Below are 17,257 nucleotides of genomic sequence, written 5' to 3'. Positions count from 1 at the left end.
CAGCTATCAGCTTAATGTTTTATAAATATGTCACTTGTAAGTTGACTCCTCAGAAAAGTGTAAACACTGCAGTATTGTGGTGCAAAAAAGTCAGCTTTACAGAGAAACGTTAGCGCAACTAATGACATGCGTTTGGGACGTGACTATCGGTTCCATTCGGTGACTTCAGAAATGATACTGCTATAAATTATGTGCTTCAACTTTAATTGCAATAAATTGTGAAAATTGTTTATTGGCAGGGATGCGCACAAGAGAAGATTATTTAACCATTAAATAGTGTCTGCATCCTACGATACAGACATTTGAGAATGTGTGCATAAAGACAGTGTAAAACTGTGTAAAATCTGGAAAGTAAAAAACTTAACGTTTAAAATGGTCTAAAATCAAATGATTAACTGGCCTGGCCAATAAATCAGTCTATCACGGCAACTGCCGGACTGTGTGAGGAATTCCACACATCAGCTGTGTGATTGACCAATCTATAGACCATTGCTGAGAGACAGGGAAAAAAAAACATGTCAATATGAGATTGACAGGAAGCATCTGCAATTTAGTAAGTCCAAAACACTCTAAAAGATGCTGCATGCTGCAGATGACAGACTACGATTGTGTGTGTGTGCGCGTGAGATAAGCTGGCACAAGATTGAATGTTGCTTCTGTGTGGGGGATCTCTTCTCTGAATTGTGCCTGGTGCGTGTGTGAGAGAGGAGACAGAAAGAAAGAGAGATAGAGTGGTTTGAATGGAACTGTTTCTATCACTGTTTCCAGGGTGCCGTTTTAAACCAAATGCAATCACAAAGCGCTGCAGGGACCGGGCGTCTTCAGTGACAGCTCTAAACAACACAGGCAAACTCCTCCCATACCTTCCAACTAACAGCTCCGCCACGCTCCCCATTTCTCTCTTCAGCTTTTTGTCTCTCTGATTCACTCTCTGATTACCTTCGTCTCTCTGTATCTCTCTTTCTTTCTCTCTAACACACACTTTGTCTCTCTCGCTCATTATATAGCACCTAAGAATGTCAATTTATAATGCAATCTGACTCATACAGCCTTCAATATTTTTTTTGTTCAAATGCCATGAGCGTTGCTTGTGTAGGAGTGCACTAAAGTATCCTCGCACTTCAAACTGTTCTGAGATACACTGATTTATATTAAGTCTTTATCAAAGAAAGTTTATGCTGCTCTAGTTGATGCACAATGGACACACAAAGCACCAAACCTTTTAAAAAGGGTAGTTTTTCAGAAATATTATACTTTACAATAAGTGCGAACTAAAATTTATGTTTTCAGACACAAAATATACCATTGCATGCTATTTACAACTAAATAAAAATGTATTATAGTTTAAATTTATATTATTTGACCCACTTAAGCACTTACATGCATCTTTACATGTAATTTCAGAATTACTTCTATTACTTTGAATGTCAAATTAAGGAGCAGTTTAAGAAACAGTCATGAAACTGTAATTTAACTACACTATTATCTGCAAGTGCTGTTTTTAAACATACTTTTTAAAAATCTGAAGTACACTACAAGGGCGCATTCAATACAATTAAGTGGACTTCTTTTTCACAAGAATACATAAAATTATTTGAATAGATTTATACATCTATACATTTAAGAAAACTGTATAAGTAAGCTTTCCACAGATGTATGGTTTGTTAGGATAGAACAATATTTGGCCAAGATACAACTGTTTGAAAATCTGGAATCAAAGTGGTTGAAAAAAAATCTAAATACTGAGAAAAGTTGTCCAAATGAAGTTCTCATGCATATTACTAATCAAAAGTTAAGTTTTGATATATTTACAGTAGGAAATTTACAAAATATCTTCATGGAACATGATTTCTTTACTTAATATCCTAATGATTTTGGCATAAAAGAAAAATCGATAATTTTGACCCATGCAATGTATTTTTGGCTATTGCTACAAAAACACCCGTGCTACTTATGACTGGTGTTGTGGTCCAGGGTCACATATATGCTGCATTAAAAATACAGGGAGGATTTATAATGACGTACAGTGGGACTACAGCTTGAGAAAAGATGGTGTTATAATAAGATTCCTTGCCACAAAAGTCGCTTTCACAAGGAAAAACAACCATTATCTATTGTGTGAGCCAATTTATGAAAGTCATTATCTTGATAGAAAAACTGTAGTCCAGGGACTAATGGAACATTCCAGGAACAAGGGGCTTTTTAGACATACTGATGAAACCCAAAGTCATCCATCTTTCTTCTCATCGCATAAACATAAGGCGTATAAATGAATAATGGTGATATAACTAACCCATGCAGCTGTGGCAAGCACAAAGCGCTGTGAGTAGACCACTGCAAAAAGCCTGCCTTATTTATACCTCCTGTGCTATTATGTGCATATTTCAAATAAGTCTACAACGCATGAACCCGGGCCTTCCTTGAAGAGAAGAGCTCTTTCAAATTTTGTACTGTAGGGTGGTTTGTACTTAATTCTGATGTGAGCATTATTATCTTCCAGCATTTGTCTTTTTTCAGTTTTTCAAACTTTCAAATCATTTTGCAACAAATAGCAGAGTATATAGAAAACACAGACTGGTCCCCAGTCGAAAATCCCACAATAGGACTGTTTGCAGACTATTTACTATTTAATTACAACACTATTGATATTCCTCTTCATATTCTCTTTCTCTACAATTTTCTGCAATTAATTCAGCATGAACTGCTTAAAGTACAGGCTCCTTTCAAACTACACCGTAAAAAAGTTGTAAAAAAAACTTGAAGTAAATTAAACAGATTATCGAAGTGTTATATAAGAAAGTCTTTCGATTTCAAAAATTCACATTTAATTCCTTGTGTTACTTGCCAGTTTTTGTAATTATTTGTGAAAATTGCTTGCAATCTGAGTAAACATTTTATTTATTTATTTATTTATTTATTTTTTAATAACTGTACATAATTGAAAGTAAATTCATTCATCTGTGTGAATGCTAGACTGGTCAGTGCTTACACACCATGTGTATCTGAATGACAGATAAGGAAAAGCACATTTTGTGAACAAACTGAATAACCCAGAGATTGCACTTAAACATAGATGAATAAAGTCTTACGTTCAGCATAAAAGTAATCCTGAAGTCCTCCAAAGCCAGCTTTGCTGTGGTCGATATCTGTTTTGATGAAAGATGGCATCAATTAACAACTTGCATTGTATGAAAAGAGAAAGAGAGAGAGAAAGAGAAACTGCAAAGATACAATAGACACTATTACGTAGGAAATCGATTGTCCAGATGAGCGGTCACTTATCACAGATAACAGTCATTGCACAAAAATTTTTGACTTCAAGTATTTTAGGAAGCTGTGTGTAATAATCTAAAATTGACACTAAAATTATTTTTTGTTCTCTTTTTTTTGTCCCAGCATAAGAATGTTTTTCGCTACTGAAAACTGAAAAGACAGTGAAGTCATTTTAACATCTGCATTCTAAATAGGATTTAATTTCTTGGATTTATTTGCATCCAGAATTGCTATTGGTCTTTTCCTCATTACATATGCAAATGAAGCACAGAACCTGCATATGTATATGTGTGTGTGTGTGTGTGTGTGTGTGTATAATTATTATTATTATGTCACATGGCTTTCTTCCAGTTTAAATAGAAGTAACAAAAGGCTAGCTTTGTGCATCATTTAAAATCCACATGTAGGTATAACAAGCCATAAGTATATTTTAGCATCAACTTCTCAGCTCAGCAGAATATTTGCTCTTGCTAATAGCTCTTGCCTGTCGTAGATAATATCACTAGCCTTGTTATAAATGCATTAAAAGTCTGTCACGCAATATGGAGACCGAAGCTCAGCGCAGGTCCCAGAGTCCCCGGTCAAATCTCAGAGAGATGTAGCAACTTCTCCAAACACGCAGAACACACTGAGAGCTTGTGTAGTTTCTATTGGAACAGGACTGAACCTGTTATCCTGAGACCAACAGCTTGTTTGAGCTTCTTTAAACCACACATTGTTTAAATGACACCATAGTGATTAAATATTCTGATGGAAGAAAAAATGGTCAGTGGTCTTCCTTTTTCTTTTTCATTGGTTGCTCAGTGAGAATCTGGGGTGTTGATAATGTAAATTTTTTGAAAGCTGGGTAAAGTAACCTGATCATGTTGTGGTTTCTAATATTGACAGTAATGGATTTGCAGCATCAGTAAAAGTTTGGTTTTAATTGACCTCTGTCATTAAGACTGACATCACATCATTGTGTCATACACAACTGAAAGAATGTCTAACGTCTAATAATCTGTATCAAAATAAACCATTTGTTTTGTGTTTTTAGTGGTTTGGCAGAAATGTGTAACTTTTAAATATGGATTCTGGTTGTGGTCCTCTAAACGTTCCTGTTATTTACCACTTATGCTTTAACGATTCTTTAAGTACTTTTGAACAAGAAATAGCTAAGGACAAAAAGAACATATGTGACCCTGGAGCACAAAACCAGTCTTAAGTAACACGAGCATATTTGTAGCAATAGCCAAAAATACGTTGTACGGGTCAAAATTATTGATTTTTCTTTTATACCAAAAATCATTTAGTAAAGATCATATTCCATGAAGATATTTTGTAAATTTCCTCCTGTAAATATATAAAAACTTCTGATTAGTAATATGTATTGCTAAGAACTTCATTTAGATAACTTTAAAGGCGATTTTCTCAATATTTAGATTTTTTGGCAGCCTCAGATTGCAGATTTTCAAATAGTTGCCAAATATTTGTCTATCCTAACAAACCATACATCAGTGGAAAGCTTATTTATTCACCTTTCAGCTGATGTATAAATCTCAATTTCAAAAAATTTACCTTATGACTTGTTTGCGGTCCAGTGTAACATATAGGCCATTAAAAAATCTGAAATATATTTCATCCAGTTCTCTTAAAAGTGTATCTTAAAAATAATTAAATAAATAAGATATTAGATAAAAAATTACAACAGTCAAAGAACATGGCAACACATTTAATGCATTCACTAATTAAAAGAAAAAATAATAAATCTGATTACAACAACAACAAAAAATATCATCAACTAATCCTTGTAGTAAACTGCTTCAGTAGGCTATACTGTGACTTAAGTCTACTTTGTTTTGTTGTTATTGCTGCGACATATCCCAGAAAGTGTTTCTAAATTAAATAAGTAACCACTCCAGAAGAATCGGCTCATAAGACTCATTCGATCGGGAATCGTCACGCTATTTTTGTCGTACGAGATGTATTTCTTTTATCCACTAAAAATCGCTTTGATTCACCATGTATGTTTTTGATTCAATAAAAATAACCGACTATGTAAGTCAGTGATTTGGAAGTCAGACTGCCGGTCGCGCCGTATGATTTGATTCAATAAAACGAACCGGCTCGGACTCACTCATTTGGGAATCTGATTACACTGGTCTCACTTGATTGTTTCTGATTCACCAAAAAGAATCGACTGATAAGAGTCATTCGTTTGGGAATCTTACTACACTGGGCGGCGCGCTGCGCTGCTGTTTCACGATGTGGATAATAGTAACAGTTAGTGAATATACTCGCAGAATATTTTATTTCCGAACTTCGGATGCATGTTTCAGAACCCTTAACAGAATGCAAATCATTCGGTTCCTGTGCTTTAAAAAAATGCAGTCGGTTGTGAAAAAGAACCAGTTCCCGTTCTTAAATGTCTCAGTAACAGTCGTTCAGCTTTAACTGTTAGATAGAATCATTATGCTGCAAGCTTAGCTATATGTCACATTTTCTCCCTCGCTTTGCAATTTCAGTTGAGATCAATATACAGCTGCTTTCACATTGGATTATGTCCTGAAGCGCGTATCAGCAACACTAAACAATCAGCTGAGAATGTAGTGGTCTTGCATTAGTCAACGTGGGCAACATCGCCATCCTTATATGGAAAGAAAATCACTGATGAATTATTGCTCAGAAGAATTTGTTTACACAATAATCTTAGCAAACAATGTATTTATGCATCAAATCGACACTTTCCAAAGTTATTTAAATGCGTTTTGCCCCCAAGAAAACTTCTTCACGGATACGCGCAACTGGTTGATAAAGGAGAACAACTTTCCAAGTAGGTTCTGGGTAACAAAGCTGTGCCTTACCTTCCTCCCGAGGATTTCCGCCTACAATTTCCAGTAAACCGTTAAAGAGAAAAAACGATAGCATTACAAGCACATATCGTGTCGATGAAATGTGTCCGTTTTTCTGTCTGTGTTTGGTATACATCCCTGTGGCGGTCGGTGCTGTTCTCCGTCTCGCCTCTCGCTGTATTCACTCGCCAGCGTGAGAGGAAACAAGAAGAAATAGATGTAATTGAGTCAGCTAAGCTCTGCCCTCTCGATTTGCGTGAGCTACACGAACCATTATGCGTTCGTTAAACTGTCCTAGTAAGAGCAGACGGAGAACACAACCAAGGAAAGGAAGGGTAAGAACTGTGAAGCCTTGCGGGCACTTGAAAGCAAGCGCCAAGCTTTCCTCCGGGCATAGTGAATTTATGACTCATTGATCACTGTATTCAGCAGACCCCCTGCTGAGTAAAACAGCTTAAAACAACCTAAGCTGCTCTGAAACGGTCTCTCAGTCAAGATAGGCTCGTTTTAGACGCTTGGTTTATATGACTGATATCGAAGCCCATTTTCACCACATAAGAAGAAAAAGGCTTTGGTAAATCACAATTATGACATAAAAAGTCATAATTATGACATCAATTATGAGATAGTAAGTCCTAGTAAAAACAAGATAAAAAGTCTGTGATATTAAAAAATAAAAATTGTGAGAGAAAAGTCATAATTATAAGTTAAAAAAAAAAAGTCCGATTCTGACGCAGGAATAGCCCTAGACCTTTCTCCTCTGTAGTGGACATTATATTTGAGTGATTTTTTGGTTTTGGGTCTCAGACAAATAAATAGGGGGGAAAAAGATACATTTCAATATTCCTATAAAATATTAGATATTATTATTAAAATCTTGCCAGTTATTACTCCTTAGGCTTTTGCCTATTTATTTATTTATTTAAATCGAGTCCCGGTGTCCTCTACAGAGGACATCGCATAGCAAATAAATTAAATATCATTTTTGTTATTTTCTATTTTCTTCTTATGCTCTAAACGTTGTAGTGACATGACATTTGACATTTCCAAAACTTTATTTATTATTATTTATTTTTTTGGGGGGTGGGGAGTGGGGGGAGAATATGTCATATTTGAGATAAAAAGTCAAATTTATGAGTTGCTCTTTTGACTGTTAAATGTCAGAATTATGACTTAACATGTCATAATGTTATGTCATAATTATGATTTAGAATGCCTGTTTTGACCCAGATGACATTTTTGTTAGGCTTCCATAGTAAAACAGGCTTCCAAACTAAGCTGACTGTTCTTAAATTCTGGGAATGATTCAGAATCTCTTTTTAAAACATATTTTCCAACAACATTTTACCTTAAAAGTAATGCTTTGTTTAAAAATTATATATTATATTTTACTATATTTTGTACTATAGTATTAAATATAACATCTTAATATACAGTTATATGCAGAAGTTTGGTAACCTTGCAGAATCTGTGAAAATGTGAATAATTTTAACAAAATAAGAGAGATCATACCAAACTGAAGAATCTGCAGGACTTGGAGGATTTTTCTGAAGAACAGTGCTTAGTTTAACTGTTCAGAACAAACAGGGGACTCATGAACAACCATCACAAAAAACAAACAAACAAACAAACAAAAAAACAAACAACAACAAAAAAAACAGTCATAGATCATCCAGGTAACCACACACAGTATTAAGAACCAAAGGTTCCCAAACTTTTGCAGGGGGTTATTTTAATAGTTTCAGCTATTTTTTTGTCTTGTGGACTATATGTAAACATCTTTTATGTAAAATATCTTACTCAGGACAGCACTAAATAAAAAATAGCATGCTTTTTGTATGATCTCTCTTATTTTGATAAAATTATTCACATTTTCACAGATTCTACAAGGGGTTCCCAAACTTTTGCATAAAACTGTATATATGTAACTCAATATAACATAACATAACATAACATAACATATAAATAAAATAAATTCATTCTGTTGAAAATGTTTCCACTATTCTGCATAAACAATTTTTTTCTTTCGTTCCAGCAGGCGCATAAACAGCACTGTGATCCAAGATGTAATGCTGGCAGAACGTCTGTGGGCCTGGGAAGAAAAAGCCCCACAATGAAACAATGGTGTGGTTTCTGTGACTTTATAATTACTCAGTCGTCAGGAAATGTTATATCCATTCAGATTTGAAACACTGCAATACCATTAAAACAAAGCATACACACGGTTTACAACACACACACAATAGGCCTCCTGCAACTTTGTACATCCAAGCCATAAAAGAGATTGTGTGGAGCCAACCAGTCATGTAATTCAAATTGTGGGAGTTAAAGCTTTGGCCAGCTGCCTGCAGTTCTTTGCCTAAAGAAACATACAATAGTGTAATATATACTTTTGGCTCTGCGGTGCCATATGCTCTGCCACGTAAGCTTTGGGAATACAAAACAAGCCACAGAACTGAAGCAAGCGTTCAGAGTGCTCACAAGTTAATGCACATAACAGAACGCTTGTGGAGGGTGGTGTGCCATGAAATGGCTTGTTGCTTCCCCATCAAAAAGACCTTTCTTTTGATCATAGTGCTATATATATACACTGTATTACATTATATAAAAATAAAATAATAATATTCGATATATCATATTTTTCTTGCCCCATCTGTCAGTAAACAAGACTTGTTATAATTTTGGAAGAAAATTGTTTTTTATATTATATTATATATAAGCTGGTTCAGTGGACACAGATCAGCTTTGAGCAATATCCCATCTTCTTGGGTCATGCCACTGTACACAAGATATTTTAGCCAAATTAAGCTATGATAAATATTGCATTTGCAGACAGATGATAAATGATTTATTTTTGACCCTGAATTGTGTCTTTCATAAACTCGTTTTTGGATGGCTTATTTAATGGAAGAGCTTGTAGAGGTCTGGTGAAATAGATCTGAAATTAGAACAGTAAATCTTCCCAACAGGTAATTTGGCTATCGGGCTGTCAGATGTGAGCTAGGATATAATCTTCTGCCCCTGACTCTCTGCTGCACCTCAGCTCAGTCTTAAAAGGCAGGTGGGTTTTCTCAATGATCAGAGAGGGCTTTAATCAGGACTCAATGAGGGCATCTTGTTGACCCGTAAACCAGAGGAGTTCCACATGTAAATGAGTGCAAATAATCAACATTCATGTCGCCGTGAAGGTGCTTGCACAGAAAGTCGTGCAAGTGCGTCGTGCTGTTTCGTGATTACTATGTAAATGTCAACTATTAAGTAAAAGGTGTTAAATTATTTTGTTTTGTTCTGATTAGATTATGTGAGTAGCGAAGCCACATTAATTAGAATGCAAATGGGAAATGATGAGCTTCAAATAATGCATAATGTAAAATTTTGAATAAAACATGATCTGAGTCTTCCAAGTAGATACTTAGCAGATTACTTCAATTTTAAGATGTCATAATGTTGTCTCAAAAAACAAACAAAAAAAAGGCAGAAAAAGAAAAAAAGTCATCATTTACTCACCTTCATGTTGTCCCAAACCTGTTCTGTCTAATGCAGAACACAAAAGAAAATATTTTGAAAAATGTTTGTAATTATACAGTTTTGTTTACAGTCGACTTCCATTGTATGGACAAAACAACAACAACAGACTGAGACATTTTTCATAATATTTTCTTTTATGTTTCACAGAAGAACAAAAAATCATACAGGTTTTGGATAGAGGTTAAGTGAATGATCACAAAATATTGATGTTTCTTTAAACAGCCTATCATAGCCTCTCTCTCTCTCTCTCTCTCTCTCTCACACACACACACACACACACACACACACACACACACACACAAAGTCATGAAAAACAAAAAAGAATGTAGAAGAAAAATGTCAACATCGGCCAACAAATATTGTTATTAATAAATAAAGGCATAACATTTTAAACATTTATGCTGACTTGTCCAGTCTGACATTCATGAAATATTCTTAAGCAGTCCAATTTTTGGAGTAGCCTAAATATGATTATATATATATATATATATATATATATTTATATATACATACATATATATATACACACACACATATATATATATATATATGAAGAGTTCAGATGCAAAACCAGCTAAATCCATCTGATGTCTTTCTTTAAAAAACACATTTTTATCAGGCTCAGAAGTATAGATTTCTATGTAAGTGCCGGTACCTCTGATTGGGCTGAAGCTGGTATTTTAGCAAGTTTGAAGAAAAAGTATTTGATGAACGTATAATATGTGTTGAAAGCATTCACTCAGTATCATTATCTCATTTTTGACGGAGATGGCTTTTAGCTGGTTTTGCATCTGAACTCTTCATATATATATATATATATATATATATATATATTAGATAGGAAAATAAAATCTAGGATGATTAAATTCACAACAGTACAGTTATTTAAATGGGTTTTGAATCAACATACAAAAGGACTACTGGAAAATTGTAACACAAAACAAGCATTTGGCCTCAAAAACGTAATAGTTATAGGCTATATGGGTATGTAAGGCTTATTAAATTTGGCAATGTAATGCTATTTATCTGTCTAGTGAAAGGTCTTTTCTCCATATAATGGACTGCTATGGTGCCCCGATTTTTAACTTCCAAAATGCAGTTTAAATGCGGCTTCAAACGATCCCAAATGCTGTTGTAAACGATCCCAGCCGAGAAAGAAGGGTCGTTATTTTAATAAAAATAATACAATTTATATACTTGTTAATGCCAAATGCTGGTCTTGTCTTACTCCACCGGGACTGTTTTTGTTCATGACAGTTAGGGTATGTCAAAAAATTCAGATCTCATGTTCTCCGTCAACTTCAAAATCGCCCTATATCGCTGTTTTACCTTTTTTTGTTAATGGTGTTTGATCTTCTTTGCATGTTCACTTTGCTAAGACTGTGTAAGTACTTCTGCGATGTAGGATGATTTTAAAATGATTTTTGAAGTTGAGGGAGAAAATACAATTGGAGTTTTTCGACATCCCCTAAGTGTCTTGAGCCAGAATACACAGAGTTTAGGGCGGGAAAGGCAAGACCAGCGTTTGAGATTAAAAAGTATTTAAATTGTATTTTTTTTTTAATTAAAATAACCGATCGTTTCGCTAGATAAGACCCTTCTTCCTTGTCTGGGATCGTTTGAAGCCGCATTTAAACTACATTTTGGAAGTTCAAAATTGGGGCACCATACCAGCCCATTATATGGAGGAAAATGCAGAATTTTTTTCCTCAAGAAACATAATCTCTTTACGACTGAAGAAAGAAAGACATGAACATCTTGGATGACAAGGGGGTGAGTACATTATATGTGAATCTTTGTTCTGGAAGTGGACTTTTCCTTTAAAGAATAGATGTATATTTTTCTTAGAAATTTAAAATTTCCCCCCCTTTTCTTTTCGTTGTGTACACTCATTCGCCGTTATCCACCATGTTTTGATACTTGTAATATGCCACAATACTTAATGCCATACGAAGACATACAGTGTTTTGCCTCCATCTGGGGTATATTAAGCGTCGTTGCAGTTTCAAATGTATTTCTTTCTATTCTCCAGTCCTGCAGGCGGCAGTAATGTGACTGTAACCTGTAAAATGACATTATTCTGTGTTGTGTAGACTGGTGACTCTGTAGAAACACAGCAGAGTTGTACTAGGGATTTTTAAAGCATGTTGATATTCTTAAATGTCTAAACGTTATTTTGGCCTCAGTCCGCTGGTACAGCAGCGTTGTTTATGACTGGTTCAAAGTGTTTGATTAGCGAAAAACATGACTGCCAATGAAGACCAGGAGGTGAGAGAGATAGAGCTAAAGCTAACGCACATGAGCTAAAAGATGCTCATTTAGATACAGTGTGGAGGGTTTTGAAGGCTGTGTATTCTAACCTAATCACAAAGTTAATGAACGTCATGTTTTACCCTTGTTTCACCCATGTCATGTTTTTATATTTGGGTCTGAAATGTAATATTTAACACTATACAAAAATTCCAGTGGTTTTACCATGGTACAGTGATGTTATTACTGTATGTGTACCAATTTTTATTATACTGGAAAAATACCACGGTACATGTCCAAAACATGGTAATATTCTGACCATCTGACAAGCATGGTAGTGTTCTGACAATCTGTTTATGTGCAGATGGAGTTGGAGGCTCTGCGCTCCATCTATGAAGGAGATGACTGCTTTAAAGAGCTCAGCCCTGTTTCCTTTCAGTTCAGGGTAAGAACTGCTTTTCAGCACAAATACTTAAGTGATATAATGTAGTAAAACACCAAACATTGTTTACTTTGTCTTACAGAGCAGATGTTTTCTGGCATACAGATAACTAGGATTATTTAAATTTATTCATTAACAGGCACTCCTATTCTAAGCGAATTACAAATAGGAAGTGATTTGTCATAGATTCCACTGGTTGCATAGTAAGACAACTGGTTTAGTAAAAAAAAGTTAGAGCAGACATTAAATGCAGAAAAGGATATAATTCTTTTAGATAAATAAATAGGAGTACTATGGTTTATTTCCATACTTTAGTGTAAGAATATCTAAAAAGCAATGGTGATGGTATGATGTGGTAATATTATGGTCCTTTATTGCATAATACAATGATTCTGTGTTAATACAATTCTAAAACCCTTTAGTGCTAATGTTGCGCCATCTCCAAAAGCTTGTGGTAATGCCATGGCTCGTGTCTGAATGCTGTTTTTCCTTTTTTATTTGTAGATAGGAGATCTTGAGGACTCCAAATCCTTCCTTCTAGAAGTGTCATGGCCAGAGAACTATCCTGAAACTGCCCCACACATATCATTAGATGCTTTTTTCAACAACAGAATGTAAGTTGTTCTCAGTGTGATTATGTTAGCTTTTAATTGTGGCTTTCTTGGCTGAAATGTTGTAACCTAAGTTCATAGATTGTTATATTTTTAATATATACAGTTATTCTATGTTTTTGGAGACATCTCTTATGCTCTTGTTTAGTGTATCAGTAATACAGTAAACCAAAATATTGTTAAATACTGTTGGAATTAACAGCCATTACTCCAGTCTTCACTGCCACGTGATCCTTCAGAAATCATTTTGATATGTTGGTCTGGTGCGCCAATTAATTAATAAAAAAAATATTGTGATAAACTTTGATGAATAGAATGTTCAGAAAAGAACAGCATTTATCTGAAATAGATTTTTTTGTAACACTGACAATTTTTTTACTGTCACTTTTTATCAATTTAATGCACCCTTTGCTCAATAAAAGTATTCATTTTTTTTAAGGAAAAAACCTAAATTACTAACCCCAAACTTTTGAATAGTAGTGCCCATTGTATTAGATTTATACTCAATGTAATATATCATTAAGTTTAACAGGTTTAAAAATCAATCTATTTTTAGATCCCTGGAGACAAAACAGTACATTCTCTCAAAGTTGAGTGAACAGGTAGAGGCTAACCTGGGTACTGCCATGATGTACACACTCTTTGAGTGGGCCAAAGAGAACCAGGAAACACTCATGGAAAACCACCAGCCTGTGACGTCCGCTGTGGTCTGTATTCTTGAAGTGTTGGGCTCTCTAAATGTATTGTGCAGTCACTAAACTAGTGCTTTCTGATGTATTTGACTTGTATTTACACAATTACTTCACCTCAAAGAATACAGCAGCATACCATTGTAACAGCTGAAGGTCTTTGCTAGCTATGGAAACTGCTTTGCTGCATTCAGATTGTTCAGAATGACTTTGTCACGGCTCCTGTAAATAATGTAACGACTCTGTTGTTTCTCAGACCCTGATATCCAACAGCGATGTCGTGAATAATTCCACCTCTGTTAGTAAGAAGAAGGAGAAGAAAGAGCAACTAACCAAAGCACAGAAGAGGAAACTGATTGGAAGAACAGGTTTGTATTGTTGGCAAAAAAAAAAAAATGAAATAAGTTTGGCTTTGTTGTATGAATGCACATTGATGTGAAACTGCTCTTTGCACTGAACAGATAATAAAGGTGAACTGCCAAGAGGTTGGAACTGGGTAGATGTTATTAAGGTAAGTTAAAATGAAAAGATTTACTACAAATGCCATTTGACATAAAATAAAAGCGTTCATTCTGAGGCTTAATTTATAATGTCTGTCTTTTTTCCTCTTCCACATGGGGATCTCATCCATACATTGCCACCTTTTCTGACCAACAAACAGCATGTAAGCAGTTTATATGTATATAATTTACACGTCATATACAAGATATAATATACAGTGGCCCCAAGAAGTATTTGCAGTCTAAGGACATATTTAAACAAAATTGTTATATTAATTAAAAGAAAACAAGTAGTGATTATTTTAAAGAAAACAGCACAAGCATTTTACAGAAATTTGAATATTTTTTTAAAGAAATGAATACTGTTATTAAGCATGGATGCATTAAATTGGAATAAATATACAGTTGTTTTAAATTGTAATGATTCTTCACAATATTACATTAACTGTATTTTTAATTAAACAAATGCACCCTTGGTGAGCATAAGCAACATAAAAGTTCTTACAAACCCCAAACCTTGGTAGTGCACCCTTATAATCTTTTTACATATTTCTTGTTTTCTTTCTTTCTTTCTTTCTTTTTTTTTTTTTATAGCTGAGCAAAACTGGAGGAAAAGATGAAGATTAAAGAGATGCTTGAGAAGAAACGATGGATTGATGTAGTGTGAATGAAATGGATGAAATGTGTCTCTGTGCACTTGTTTTTTTTAATGAAAGCTGAACATGAATTCTCTCCAGCCATGATTTCAATTCACCTGGAGCTGCCACAGAGCCGATTTGACACTGAGTGCAGGGAGCTCTGCTGTCACAAAGACGTGCGTCCTCAGAGCCACACTAGCGTGTGCTAAATTAGCCGAGCCACGCATGAACATCATGAGGTGTGTAATAAGAAAACAAACACAGGTTTAAATGCTTGTATTTTTGGATCTGGTAGAACAGTTGGGCATGACTTAATAAACATAACATCAGTGTGATGTTTCATCTAGTGTAATTTCCTTTTAAAAATTGGATCATAGGTAGTTTAAAAGTGCAGTTAGCTAATTGCTGTCAGGGGTTACTGAAATAAAATGCGTATGGTCATGTGATTTCAGCATGGCAACCCTCATTAGGCCTCCCGCTCCATGTCAAATTGAAACAGCTAAATAAATACTAACCATCTTTTTAGGCATATTAAATAAATAAATAGGGGAAAAGGTGTACTTTCAAGTTTTACATTTTGATATTATACGTGAAAGATATTTTATGGCTGTTTTTAAAGAAATAAAGTGTTTTAAACCACAGTGCTTTGTAGATAAAACAGTGCCACTCTTGTTGAATGTAAAAACATTGTGTGTAAGGACTTTAGAGATAGTGTAATAAGGTCAACATAGTGTAATAAGGTTGTTGAAGGTTCAGGTTTTGACTAGCATTAGTCACCTTCACTGTCGGGGGTGACACATTACAAGGAATGCGAGTTACGTAATCACATTATTTTTTAATTACGTAATTACAAAAATATCTGAGTTACAGTGTTATTAGTGAGTTATCAGTGAAATACAGTGCCTTCATACCATTTACTTTTTTCACGTTTTAGTTTACAGCCTTATGTTAAACTGCTTTAAATAACTTTTTCCCACATCAGTCTACACTCCATACACCATAATAACAAAGCAAAAACCAGATTTGTGACAACTTTGCAAATTTTTTTAAATATAAAACACTGAAATAAGTACATTGCATAAGTATTCATACCCTTAATGCTGTGCTTTGAAGCACCTACAGTCTGGTCTTTTTTTTTAGTATGATGCGACAAGCTTTATGCACCAGCATTTGCCAATTATCTGCCATTCTTCTCCGCACTTCTTCACCGTTGAAGCTCTGTGAGATTGGATGGGGGCTGGCAGACATTTTCAGGTTTCACCAGAAATTGTGTTCAAGCCTAGGCTGTGGCTGGGCCATTTGAGGACATTCCAAAGCTGTCTATAAGCAACTCTTTCTGTGTGTTTAGGGCCATTGTCCCGTTGGAAGGTGAACTTTCTGGCCAGTCTGAGGTTCTAAATGCTCTGAACTAGGTTTTTCAGCATTCTCAAGTATTTGAACCCTTTCCAACAATGACTTTATGATTTTGAGATCCATCTTTTGATGACAAGAGAGAGACTCATATGCAACTATTACAGAAGGTTCAAATGCTCGCTGATGCTCCAGAAGGAAAAACAATGCATTAAGAGCCAGAGGGTGAAAACTTTTTGAATTTGAAGATCAAGGTAAATTTAACTTATTTTGTCTTCTGGGAAACATGTATCTTCTGTAGCTTTTGAAGGGCAGTACTACATGAAAAACAAAACATGATATTTAGACAAAATAAGAAAAATGTACACATCTTCATTCTGTTCAAAAGTTTACACCCCTGGTTCTTTGCATTGTGTTTCCTTCTGAAGCATCAGTGAGCATTTGAACCTTCTGTAATAGTTGCATATGATTCCCTCAGTTGTCCTCAGTGTGAAACTATGGATCTCAAAATCATACAGTCATTGTTGGAAAGGGTTCAAATACACAAATATGCTGAAAAACCAAAGAATTTGTGGGACCTGAAGGATTTTTCTGAAGAACAGCGGGCAGTTTAACTGTTCAGGACAAACAAAGGACTCATAAACAACTCTCATTAAAAACAAACAAACAAAAATACATAAATAAAAACAGCTGTGGATTATTCAGGTAAGAACACATTATTAATAATCAAGTGTATGTAAACTTTTGAACAGGGTAATTTCTATAAATTCAACTATTATTCTCTCTTGTGGACTACATGTAAACGTCCTTTATGTGAAATATCTTGTTCAGGTCAGTACTCAAAATATAACATGCAGTTTGTATGATCCCTCCGTGAAAAAAAATCATATGTGTTGTTTATAAACATACAACACATCTAAAGCAATGATCTCTTTAGGGAATGTCAGACGTTTCACCTATTTATTTATATAACTACAGTTTGAAAATGTTTGTTTGTAAATGCAGTATTCGCCACACAAAACACGGAATAGCGCACCATTCTCCATCATCTTCTGTGTGCTATTTTGCTGTGTGACTAAATGCGCAAATGCCACCGTCTAGATTTTTTTCCGGGTTCCCTCTTCCTCTGTTTTTTTGCTGCTTGT

At 34.8% G+C, this 17,257-nt stretch overlaps 2 protein-coding genes across 2 annotated transcripts in view; one reads left to right on the top strand and one right to left on the bottom strand.

The window, feature by feature from the left end:
- Window positions 1–6,477, bottom strand: part of adam19a (ADAM metallopeptidase domain 19a) — a 108,801-nt gene extending 102,324 nt beyond the window's left edge. Inside the window, exons 1-2 of the mRNA XM_051114651.1 lie at window positions 6,117–6,477; window positions 3,090–3,146 (exon numbers count right to left, since the gene is read on the bottom strand). Coding sequence (XP_050970608.1) covers window positions 3,090–3,146; window positions 6,117–6,240 — 181 coding nt within the window. The 5' untranslated portion in view covers window positions 6,241–6,477. The remainder of the gene's footprint in view (window positions 1–3,089; window positions 3,147–6,116) is intronic.
- A 5,219-nt stretch (window positions 6,478–11,696) lies between these two features.
- Window positions 11,697–14,751, top strand: rwdd (RWD domain containing 4). The gene is made up of 7 exons (XM_051115842.1): window positions 11,697–11,900; window positions 12,247–12,327; window positions 12,829–12,938; window positions 13,492–13,642; window positions 13,881–13,992; window positions 14,086–14,135; window positions 14,719–14,751. The coding sequence occupies exons 1-7, from the start codon at window positions 11,877–11,879 to the stop codon at window positions 14,749–14,751; spliced, it is 561 nt and encodes a 186-aa protein (XP_050971799.1). The 5' UTR covers window positions 11,697–11,876.
- The last annotated feature ends 2,506 nt before the right edge of the window (window positions 14,752–17,257 follow it).

The sequence above is a fragment of the Labeo rohita genome, chromosome 7, assembly GCF_022985175.1.
Source record: "Labeo rohita strain BAU-BD-2019 chromosome 7, IGBB_LRoh.1.0, whole genome shotgun sequence".
NCBI lineage: Eukaryota > Metazoa > Chordata > Actinopteri > Cypriniformes > Cyprinidae > Labeo > Labeo rohita.
Note: the sequence above shows the minus strand (reverse complement) of the source record. Positions and strands in the feature narration are given on the sequence as shown.